This window comes from Rhincodon typus, chromosome 15, assembly GCF_021869965.1.
Source record: "Rhincodon typus isolate 14 chromosome 15, sRhiTyp1.1, whole genome shotgun sequence".
Lineage (NCBI taxonomy): Eukaryota > Metazoa > Chordata > Chondrichthyes > Orectolobiformes > Rhincodontidae > Rhincodon > Rhincodon typus.
This window is the reverse complement of record NC_063346.1, coordinates 1336175-1348778: the sequence shown is the minus strand read 5'-3', so window position 1 is coordinate 1348778 and position 12604 is coordinate 1336175. Positions and strand designations below refer to the sequence as shown.

The window sequence follows — 12604 nt, the reverse complement described above, 5'->3', positions numbered from 1 at the left end:
ATGGTGATGGCTAGCACGAGGGGACATAGCTTTAAATTGAGGGGTGACAGATAAAGGACAGATGTCAGAGGTAGGTTCTTTACTCAGAGAGTAGTAAGGGCGTGGAATGCCTTGCCTGCAAAAATAGTTGACTCGCCAACTTTAAGGGCATTTAAATGGTCATTGGATAAACATATGGGTGATAATGGAATAGTTTAGGTTAGATGGGCTTCAGATTGGTTTTCACAGGTCGGCGCAACATCGAGGGCCGAAGGGCCTGTACTGCGCTGTAATGCTCTATGTTCTAATATATTTCCAATTCAGGATAGTGAGTGGTTTGGAGGGGAATTTGAAGGTGGAACTATTTCCATATATCTGCTACCCTTGTCCTTCTAGATGCAAGTGGTAATGGGTTTGGAAGATGCTGTCTGAGGACCTTTGGTGAATTTCTACAGTGTATCTTGTAGAGAGTACACAATGGGGCTCCTGAGCATCAGTGGTGGAGGGAGTGGACACTTGTGGATGTGGTGCCAATCGTGCCAGCTGCTTTGTCCTGGATGGTGTTAAGCGTCTTGAGCGTTATTGGGGCTGCACTCATCCAGGCAAGTGGAGAATATTCCATCACACTCCTGACTTAGGCCTTTTTGACGGTGGGAAGGCTTTGAGGAGATGAGTTAATCACCGCAGTACTCCTAGCCTCTGACCTGCTCTTGTAGCCACTGTGTTTATGTGAGGAGTTCAGTTGAGTTTCTGGTCAATGATAACCACCAGGATGTTGATAGTCGGGGATTTAGCAACGGTAACATCATTGAATACCAAGGGGCGGTGGTTAGGTTGGCTCTTATTGGTGGTCATCATAGCCTGGAATTTGTGTGGGGTGAATGTTACTTGCCAATTGTCAGCCCAAGCCTGGACATTGTTCAGATCTTGTTGCATTTGAACATGGACTGCTTCAGTATTTGAACAGTTGCGAATGGTGCTGAACATTGTGCAATCATCGGCGAACGTTCCCACATCCCTATTTCCTGAGTTCAGAGAAGCCTGGATGTCTAGGACAATTAAGGACTGATGCAGAAGATGACAGGGGCTTTATGAGGTCCAAAAGGGGCAATTTAGCTGTGGCTGTAGATGAATACAGCAAGTGCAGGAGGGAATTTAAGAAAGCAGAGTTCCAGAGGACTGCAGGATGGCTAATGTGGTTTCACTTTTTAAGAAGGGTGGGCGAGATGAACCAGGAAATTACAGACCAGCGAGTCTCACATCAGTGGCAGGGATACTATTGGAGAAAATTCTGTAAGAGTGAATTATACACCCACTTGGAAAAGTATGGGTTAATTAGAGCCAGTCAATGTGGTTTTTCAGAGGAAGATCATACCTAACAAATTTGTTAGAATTTTTTTGATAATGTGATCAAGTAGGTGGATGAGGGAAGTTTAGTTGATGCAGTTTATATGGATTTTAGCAAAGCTTTTGACAAGATCCCACATGGCAGACCTATTGAGAAGGTTAAAGTACATGGAACTGAGGGAAACTTGTCGAGATGGATCAGAAACTGGCTTAGTAATAGGATACAAAGGGTAGTGGTGGAAGGCTGTTTGAATGGCTGGAGGCCGGTGTCCAGCGGCGTACCACAAGGATCAATATTGGAACCCTTATTGCTTGTTATATACATAGATGATATAGATGAAAATGTGGGAGGAATGTTAAGCAAATTTGCAGACGACACCGAAGTTGGTAGAATGGTTAATAGCAAAGAAGATGGTTGTAGGTTACAAGAAGATATAGATGGGTTGGTCAGATGTTCAGACCAGTGGCAGATGGTATTTAACCCTGCTAAGTGCGAGGTGATGTACTTTGGAAGAAGAAACAAAATGAGGAAGCATTTAATGAATGGCAGGACATTGGGTAGCTTAGAGAACAGAAGGATCTTGGGGGTAATTATTCACAGATCTCTGAAGTTGGCAGAGCACACGAATAGAACAGTTAAAAAAGCATATGGGACACTTACTTTCATCAGCATTGGCATAGAATATAACAGCAAGAGGGTAATGTTGGAGTTGGGCATTGGTTAGCCCACAGCTGGAATAATGTGTATAGTTTTGGACACCTCACTAAAGGAAAAATGTGATAGTGCCAGAGGGGGTACAGAGGAGTTTCACCAGGATGTTGCCTGGGATGGAGAAATTGAGCTGTAAGGAGAACTAGATAGGCTTGAGTGGTTTTCTCTAGAGCAGCGAAGACTGAGCGGGGGGGACATGATTGAGATATCTAAGATTATGAGGGGTATGGACAGGGTAGATCAGGAGTAGCTGTTCGTCTTGGTTGAGGGGTCTACCCCAAGAGGGCAGAGAATAACGGGCAGGAGATTCAGAGGGGATTTGGGAAAAATCTTTTTCATTCAGTGGGAATCTGGAATGCACTGTCTGGGAAGGTAGTGGAGGAGGCTGGAAATGTTACAGTCTTTAAAAAATATTTGGGAGCACTTGAGATATCATAGCATTCAGGGATATGGCACAAGGGCAGGAAATTGGGAATAATGCATCTTTAGTGGTAGTTATGTCAGTGCAGACTCAATGGGCCGAAGGGCCTTTTCTGCGTTGTATGAATCTATGAAATGGAAACAAGGTCAGTTACAAACGGACGAGGGCAGAGTTAGCTAAGTGGACAGGGAAAGGAGCTTAGAAACAAAGACAGTTGAAGAACTGTTGGCAGATGTTTAAGAAACATTTCATGTGTCACAGCAAAGAGAAATCCCACTGAGGAAGGAAGATTTAAGAAGACGATAATCCAACCATTGTTTGCCAAGGAAGCAAATATCAAATTCAATCAAAAAACATAGAACGTGGCAAAAATTAGCGTTAAATTGTAAATTTGGGAAAGTTTGAAAAGCCAAAAAAATGACCCAAAAATAAAGAGGAAGAAAATAAACTATGGGGGTAAACTAGCAAGTAATGTAATTACTGAGTGTCAGAGCTTCTTTAAATAAATAAAGAGGAAGACAGAAGCCAAACAGAACATCAGCCCCTTGGAGAATGAGGCTGGGGACATAATAAAAGAGAAACAGGAAATGACACAAGAGATGAATAAGTATTCGTGGTAGAGGACACGAACAGAATTCCAAAGATATAAAATTATCAGAGGGCTAAAATAAGGTGGGAAATAAACAAAATAAATATTGTGAAGGGACAAGGCCTGGGGAAATTAACGGGTCTATAGAGGGAGGCGGTAGGCTAGAGGCCGGACTATTTATCCAGAAACTTAGCTAATATTCTGGGACCCAGGTTCAAACCCACCATGGCAGATGGCGGAATTATATGGAATTACAAATCTATTGATGACCATGAAACCATTGTTGATTTTTGGAAAAACCCATCTGGCTCACTAATGACTTTCATGGAAAGAAATTTGCCACAGTCACCTTGCCTGGCCTAATGTGACACCAGACCCATAGCAATATGGTTGACTCTGAACTACCCCTTAAAATGGCCCAGCAAGTCTCAACAAAGAAATGAAACCGGACAGACCAACTAACATCGACCAAGGAAGTGGAAACGACAATGGCAAAAAATGGCCCTGTAAAATCCTCCTCGCTATCATCTGGGAGCTACGGCAAAATTGGGAGAGCTGCCTCAGACTAGTCAAACCACAGCCCGATATAGTTATATACAGTCAAAATTTATAATCATAAGAATCCCTACGTGTAGAAGCAGGCCATTCAGCCCATTGAGTCCAAACTGACCCTCCGAAGAACATCCCACCCAGACCTACACAAGTATACAGTCGCGATGGAGTCGCCCTGGGAGTCCTCAACATTGACTCTAGACCCCATGAAGTCTCATGGCTTAGGCAAGGAAACCTCCTGCTGATTACCATTTACAGTCCTCTCTCAGATGACCAATCAGGACTCCTCCACGTTGAGCAACACTTTGAAGGAGCAGAGTGTGGCAAGGGTCTGGAACGTATTCTGGGTAGGGGTGTTTCAACGTCCAACACCAACAGTGGTATGGCAGCAGCACTACTGATTGAGTTGGTCAGATCCTAAAGGACATTGCTGCTAGACTAGGTCTGCAGCAGGTGGTGAGGGAATGAACATGTGAGAAAAGCATATATGACCTCACCTTACCAATCCGCTGGCTGCAGATGCATCTGTCTATGACAGAATTGGTAACAGTACACCAGTGCACAGTCATTGCGGAAATGAAGTCCCAACTTCATACTGTGTTTTGTGGCACTATCACAACTTAGCTAAACGGAATAGTTTTCAAACAGATTTAATAACTCAAGACTCGGCATCCATGAGGTGTTGTTGGGCTATCAACAGCAGCAGAATTGTACTCCAGCACAACCTGTAATCTCATGGCACAGCATAATCCCCATTCAATCATTACCTTCAAATCAGTGGATCAACCCTGATACAATGGAGAGTGCAAGAGGCCATGCTAGGAGCAGCACCTAAAAACGAGGTGTCAACCTGGTGAAGCTACCAAACAGGACTACTTATGTTCCAAACAGTACAAGCAGCAAACGAAAGACACATATAAACAATCTCACAGCCAATGGATCAGATCAAAGGTCTGCAGACCTGTCACATTCTTTGTGAATGGTGATGGACATTTAAAAAACACACTGGAAGAGAAGGCACCACAAATATCCCCATCATCAATGATGGATGAGCCCAACACATCAGTGCAAAATACAAGGCTGAAGCATTTGCAGCAATCTTCAGCCAGAAATGCCAAGTGGATGAGCCACCTTGGCCTCCTCCAGTGGATCCAGCATCACAGAAACTAGTCTTCAGTCAATTTGATTCACTACATGTGGTATCAAGAAACAGTTGGAAGCACTGGACGCTGCAATGGTAATAGGCCCTGACAACATTCCAGAAACAGTACTAAAGTCTGCTGCTCCAGAACTTGCCACTCCCCTACTCAAGTTGTTCCAGTACAGCTGCAATACTGATATCTATCCAACAACGTAGAAAACGGCCCAGGTATGTCCTGTACTCAAAAACCAGAACAAATCCACTCGGCTAATTACTATTCCATCAGTGCATCATCAGTATCATCAGTGAAGTGATGGAAAGTGTCAAGTGTTAACAATAACCTGCTCTATGGGCTCTATCAGGGCCACTCAGCTCCTGACCTCATTGCAGCCTTGATTCAAACATGGACAAAAGAGCTGAATTCCAGAGGCGAGGTGAGAGTAGTAGCTCTCAACATCAAGGCAGCATTCAGCCAAGTGTGGCATCAAGAAGCTCAAGCAAAACTGGAATCAATGGGCGATCACTCCACTGGTTGGAGTCATGCCTGGCACATAGGGAGATGGTTGTGGTTGTTGGAGGTCAATCATCTCAGCTCCAGGACATCACTGCAGGAGTTCCTCAGGGTAGTTTCCTAGGCCCAAACATCTTCAGTTGTTTCATCAGTGACCTTCCCTCTATCGCAAGGCTAGAAGTTGGATTGCTCGCCAATGCTTTTACAATGTTTCAGCAACATTTGCAACTCCAATACTGAAGTAGTCCATGTTCAAATGCAACAAGACTTGGACAGTCTTAGGCTTACAAGTGGCAATTAACATTCACACCATACAAATGCCAGGCAATAGCCATCTTCAATAAGAGACAAGATTGGCACCACATCCACTAACATCCACTCCCTTCACCATCAACACTCAGTATACACTGCTGCAACTATCGACAAGATGCACGCAGAAATTCACCAAAGATGGTGGGCAGCATCTTCCAAACCCACAGATACGTCCTGATATATGCAAGTTCGCCTCAAAGCGAGTCACCATCCTGACGTGGAAATATATTACCATTCCTTCACTATCACTGGGTTAAAATCCTGCAATTCCCTTCCTAAGGGCATTGTGGGTCATCTACAGCACATGGACTGCAGACCATCACCACATTCTCAAGGACAACTAGGGTGAGGCAATAAATGATGGCCAGCGAGCAACGCCCACATCCCATTTGTGAATAAAACCAAAAGCCAATAAGACCCCTGAACTTGATGGGATGCACCCTCGTATCATAAAGAAAGTAACAATAGAGATGATGCACTGATAGTAATCTTCCGAGAATACTTCGATTCTGGCAAAGTCAGAGGATTGGAAAACTGACAATTTTTTCTTATTAAAAAGAGAGGAGGACAAAAATAGATAACCATAGGCTAGTTACCTTAACATTTGTTAGTAGGATGACGTTTAAATCTGTTATAAAGGATGTAACAGCACAGCTTTTTGCAATATATAATATAAATCAAGCAGAGTCAGCGTGGCTTCATGAAGGGAAATCACACTTGACAAACTTATTAGAATGCTTTGAGGAGGTAACAAACAAGATAAAGATAATAGGTTTGCATTTCTCTAAAAGGTGTTCATTAAGTTACCATTCAGAAGGCGACTTAATAAGATAGGTGCACATAGACTGGAGCACTTCAAAAAGGCAGCTCACCATCACCTTCTCAAGGGCAACAAAGGACGGGTAATAAATGGTAGCCCTGCCACTGATGCCTACATTCCACAAATGAATAAAAAAATGCCCATTGTGTTGGGGTTGTATATTATCATGGATGAGGGCTGGCTAACTAGTGGAAGACAGAGGTGGGACGAGGGAGGTATTCTCAGGATGGCAATTTATCACTAGTGGATTACCACAGGAATCAGTGCTGGAGCCACAATTATTAATATATATTAAGGACTTGGATGAGGGAAGTGAATGTCAAATTTGCAGATGACACAAAAATATGCAGGAAGGCAAGTGGTGAGGATGATAGAGTCTACAGAAGGATATAGTTAAGTGAGCGGGCTAAAACTTGGCAGATGGAATATAATGTGTGAAAAAAATGATGTTATGCACTTTGGCAAAACGAGCAGAAAATCAACATTTTACTTAAAAGTGGTCCAACTACAACCTCTCCAACTTCTGTTAAGGTTAGGTGGGTTAGTCAGACATCTTTATAATCAAAGATGATCAAATCCTCTTATTCACTAGACTTTCACATCTCAGGGAATCAGAGCCCAACTATACCGACCCTGATGTGATGAGAAATACAGTTCAGGATATAATTTGTTGCTTGCTGGTTTGTAAGGCTCAATACCATAAACCACATTTCACTAAGCTCTCAAAACTTGTTATCTAGTGAACAAATTTTTGGTTGGGGCTTAAGATGAGCAAAAAATACTAATAGCAGACTTATTTTCACCAGCAGAAAAACTGTAAGTGACTGCAATTATTTGTGTGAGGAGAATGCAGCGAGCTGAGAACTAGGTTAAGGAGCAAGACAGGTTTTGAAATGGGAAGATATAGAATAGATGAGGAAGAGGGGACACAGCATGTCCAGCAGCAAGTGGTGACACAATGCAATATTTTATGTAGGGAAAAGCCAAAATGAGCCAGGCATCAGTAAATTTCCAATCATTGAACTTTAATCAGATCGTAAATTTTGCTTTATTTTTCTAATAAACCAAATAGTTATTCAAAGCAAGTCAATTCTGCAGGTCCTTAGTTATGCTACATACTGAGGAAGGTGCACACGATAAAAGGAAGTTTGGCTACAGGAGAAGTGACAGACTTGTACTGGGTACAGGATCGCTAGTTCAGTTGGTGGATGGAAATAGCTGGAAAGGGAAAATTATAAATCATATATCCAATGCCAGTAGAGTGCTTTAGCATTTTTTTCATCCTTTCCCCATTCCTGGTTTAAGACGAGAATAGCATATTTCAACTGCATTGATTTTGCTCGTTCCAGAATTCCTGGAAGTTAATCTCTAGTCATTTGTACAGTCATATGCTCTGGGGTGTGGGGGGAAATAGGGATGTTTATTTTGGTCCTCATGGAGGCTCGACATCAACAATTTAGAGAAGTGAATTTATATAGTTCCCTTCACGGTCGCAGTGAATGTCTCCATACAATTGCTGGGTACTGAAAGATTGAAGTGCAGTCTCTGTTGCAATGTAGCAAATGCAGCAATTTAAGCACAGAAGCTCCCCAATGCAATGACAGCTGGATATCTGTTCTGGACATATTGATTAAGGATTAAATATCAGCCAGAACACCAGAGATACCTTGCCTGTCCTTAAAATAAAGCAGTGGGATCTTTTGCATCCACCTGAGAGGGCAGATGGATCTCAACTTATGGCATCAACTGAAAAACTACCAACAGTATACCAAATCTCCAATACTGGAAAGGCTGCACAGAATTTCATCAGAGAGTCTACGGAGTGAGAGTTTGGACACAATAACCCTCTGATCAGAATTAAAAAAAAGAGAGTTCTATCTAGTGAGTTACAGTTGACAAAAGGAAATCATAGGCCTTCCAGGTTGGCCTTGCTGAATAGCACCTTTGGTTGTAACTTCCACTGGCAGCCAATTGGTCCCGATGTGAGTTCATTGATGTATTTACCAGCTGCTGAAATTCTGCTGCCCAATCCAGACCCAGGGTAGACTACAGCATTATCTTTCCTTTGCACTATTATTAAAGATAGAAAATGATATGCAAGGCTACAAACACACATGCCCATATCACTTGTCCTATCACAAGGCCTTAAGACATTAAAAGGAAGAATCCAAGATTCCAACCCTTTTGTCAATGACCTTTATGCTAGGGCATTGGTGTATTCCTGGTGAGAACAGCAGGAATGTCATGGAAATTAGACCTCCCCATTTTTAAAATCCTTTTTATTGATGACTATTTCAGGGTCTAACATACCTTGATGAGCCAGAGACTGAAACAGAGGACCCAGATGTTCTTCGTCGCTTGCGTCCACGGCCTGGTGATGCTGTTGAAACTGGTCTCTTTTTGGGAGATTTGGATCGGCGCCAGGGGTCTTTCCACTCATCTGCTCTTTTTACAGTAGTTGTTGGAGCAGCTTCTTTCTTGGGTGGTTCTACTTGCCGGCTAAAAATTACAACAAAGTTAGTTACTTTTTGTATTCTAGCCTCCACACAACCGCTTAGTGCTGAAAGATTGTCAATTAGTGCAATATTTTGTAGCTCTCCCAAACAAGTTCCTACTATCCTGAGCCTAAGTAATAGTGTGGGAGGAAGACCACTGGGGCTAGGTCTGGGACAAAACAAATCTGTTGAAGACAGGTGGGGTGATGCTCAATTTTGCTTTGGATGATATCCAGGCTGGAGCTGACAAGTGGCAAATGACATTCTTGCCACATATATGCCACGCAATAACCATCTCCAGTAAGAGACAATCTAACCACCGTCCCTTGACATTCAATGGTGTTACCATCACTGAATCCTCCATTATCAACATCCTTGTAGTTACCATTGACTAGAAACTCAACTGATCTCACCACATTAACACAGTGGCTAGAACAGCAGGTCAGAGGCTACGAATAACATGGCGAGTAACTTACCTCCTGACTCCTAAAAGCCTGTCCAACATGTATAAGACACAAGTCAGGACTGTGATGGAACACTCCCCACTTGCCTGGATGGGTGCCCCTCCAACAACACTCAAGAAGCTTGACATCATCCAGGACAAAGCAGTCTGTTTTATTAGCTCCATGTCCACAAACATCCAATCCCTCCACCACCAACACTCAGTAGCAGCACGGTGTACTATTTACAAGATGCACTGCAGAAATTCACCAAAATTCCTTAGGCAGCACCTTCCAAACCCATGACCACTTCCATCTAGAAGGACAAGGGCAGCAGATATATGGGAACACCACCACCTGCAAGTTCCCCTCCAAGCCACTCATTATCCTGACTTGGAAATGTATCGCTGTTCATTCACTGTTGCTGGGTCAAAATCCTGGAATTTCCTCCCTAATGGCATTGTTGGTCAACCTACAGCACACAAACTATCGCAGTTCAAGAAGACAGTTCACCACCACCTTCTCAAGGGCAACTATGGACAGGCAATAAATGCTGGCCCAGCCAGTGACACCCACAAATGAATAAACATAAAAACTAACCAGAGTCAACCTACCAGATTTAAAATTTAATCAAAGCCTGGCAAGTTAACAATTAACAATTAAGTGGTACAGCTTTTCAGTTGTTTCAGCGGCGGGAGTCCGGGAGGAAGCGCGAGGGCAGCCTGGGAAGGTGAGCTTTTCGGTTATAAAAGTCTTACCTCGCGTGACTCCATTTTTGGAGTAAGTGAGGTAATATATTTGGGCGGTTGCTTTACCCGAAACACTACCTAGGTAGTGTCTCCCACCCATCCTCCTCCTCTAACCAAAAAAAAAGGTTCTGAGCGCCGATTTGGTAAGGCTACTAGTATTTTTTTTTAAATTTGTCTGTTTGGGAATTCAGAACAGTGGGAATGGATGTTAGGGCAGTTGTATGCTCCTCCTGTAGAATGTGGGAGGTAAGGGTCACCACTAGTGTCCCCACTGACTTCATCTGCGGGAAGTGCACCCAACTCCACCTCCTTGGAAACCGTGTTAGGGAACTGGAGCTGGAGCTGGATGAACTTCGGATCATTCGGGAGGCTGAGGGGGTAATTGAGAGGAGTTACGGGGAGGTAGTCACACCTCAGGTACAGGAAAAAAGTAGATGGGTTACAGTCAGGGGACGGAAAGGGAACAGGCAGACAGTGCAGGGATCCCCTGTGGCCATTCCCCTCAAAACAAGGATACCGTTTTGGATACTGTTGGGGGGGACGGCTTACCAGAGTTAAGCCATGGGGTACAGGTCTCTGGCACAGAGTCTGTCCCTGTTGCTCAGAAGGAAGTGGGGAGAGGAGGAGAGCATTAGTCATTGGGGACTCCATAGTTAGGGGGACAGATAGGAGATTCTGTGGGAACGAAAGAGACTCGCGGTTGGTGTGTTGCCTCCCAGGTGCCAGGGTCCGTGATGTCTCGGATCGTGTTTTCGGGATCCTTAAGGGGGAGGGGGAGCAGCCCCAAGTCGTGGTCCACATAGGCACCAACGACATAGGTAGGAAAAGGGATGGGGACGTAAGGCAGAAATTCAAGGAGCTACGGTGGAAGCTTAGAGCTAGAACAAACAGAGTTGTTATCTCTGGTTTGTTACCCGTGCCACGTGCTAGCGAGGCGCGGAATAGGGAGAGAGAGCAGTTGAACACGTGGCTACAGGGATGGTGCAGGAGGGACGGATTCAGATACCTGGATAATTGGGGCTCATTCTGGGGTAGGTGGGACCTCTACAAACGGGATGGTCGACACCTGAACCAGAGGGGTACCAATATCCTGGGGGGGGGAAATTTGCTAATGCTCTTTGGGAGGGTTTAAACTAATTCAACAGAGGGGTGGGAACCTGAATTGTAGCTCCAGTGTACAGGAGGTTGAGAGTAGTGAGGTCATAAATAAGGTTTCAAGGTTGCAGGAGTGTACCGGCAGGCAGGAAGGTGGTTTGAAGTGTGTCTACTTCAATGCCAGGAGCATCCGGAATAAGGTGGGTGAACTTGCAGCATGGGTTGGTACCTGGGACTTCGATGTTGTGGCCATTTCGGAGACATGGATAGAGCAGGGACAGGAATGGTTGTTGCAGGTTCCGGGGTTTGGATGTTTCAGTAAGATCAGGGAAGGTGGTAAAAGAGGGGGAGGTGTGGCATTGTTAGTCAAGGACAGTATTACGGTGGCAGAAAGAACATTTGATGACAACTCGTCTACTGAGGTAGTATGGGCTGAGGTTAGAACCAGGAAAGGAGAGGTCACCCTGTTGGGAGTTTTCTATAGGCCTCCGAAAAGTTCCAGAGATGTAGAGGAAAAGATTGCAAAGATGATTCTGGATAGGAGCGAAAGTAACAGGGTAGTTGTTATGGGGGACTTTAGCTTTCCAAATATTGACTGGAAACGCTATAGTTCGAGTACTTCAGATGGGTCAGTTTTTGTCCAATGTGTGCAGGAGGGTTTCCTGACACAGTATGTAGATAGGCCAACAAGAGGCGAGGCCACATTGGATTTGGTACTGGGTAATGAACCAGGCCAGGTGTTAGATTTGGAGGTCGGAGAGCACTTGGTGATAGTGACCACAATTCAGTTACGTTTACTTTAGTGATGGAAAGGGATCGGTATATAAAGCAGGGCAAGAGTTATAGCTGGGGGAAAGGCAATTATGAGGCGATGAGGCAAGATTTAGGATGCATAGAGTGGAGAAGGAAACTGCAGGGGCTGGGCACAATTGAAATGTGGAGCTTGTTCAAGGAACAGCTACTGCGTGTCCTTGAGAAGTATGTACCTGTCAGACAGGGAGGAAGTGGTCGAGCGAGGGAACCGTGGTTTACTAAAGAAGTTGAATCTCTTGTCATGAGGAAGAAGGAGGCTTATGTAGAGATGAGGCGTGAAGGCTCAGTGAGGGCGCTTGAGAGTTACAAGTTCGCCAGGAAGGACCTAAAGAGAGAGCTAAGAAGAGCCAGGAGGGGACATGAGAAGTCTTTAGCAGGTAGGATCAAGGAAAACCCTAAAGCTTTCTATAGGTATGTCAGGAATAAAAGAATGACTAGAGTAAGATTGGGGCCGGTCAAAGACAGTAGTGGGAAGTTGTGCGTGGAGTCCGAAGAGATAGGAGAGGTGCTAAATGAATATTTTTCGTCAGTATTCACGCAGGAAAAAGACAATGTAGTCGAGGAGAATACTGAGATACAGGCTATTAGACTAGACGGGATTGAGGTTCATAAGGAGGAGGTGTTAGCA

General features: G+C 44.3%; 1 protein-coding gene across 2 annotated transcripts in view; it reads right to left on the bottom strand.

Annotated features, from left to right (window-relative positions):
• The window catches only part of zc3h18 (zinc finger CCCH-type containing 18), a 145881-nt gene that overhangs the window by 67453 nt on the left and 65824 nt on the right, over positions 1–12604 (bottom strand). For both annotated transcript variants that reach the window (XM_048605687.1, XM_048605688.1), the window contains one exon: positions 8695–8883. In XM_048605687.1, coding sequence (XP_048461644.1) covers positions 8695–8883 — 189 coding nt within the window. The remainder of the gene's footprint in view (positions 1–8694; positions 8884–12604) is intronic.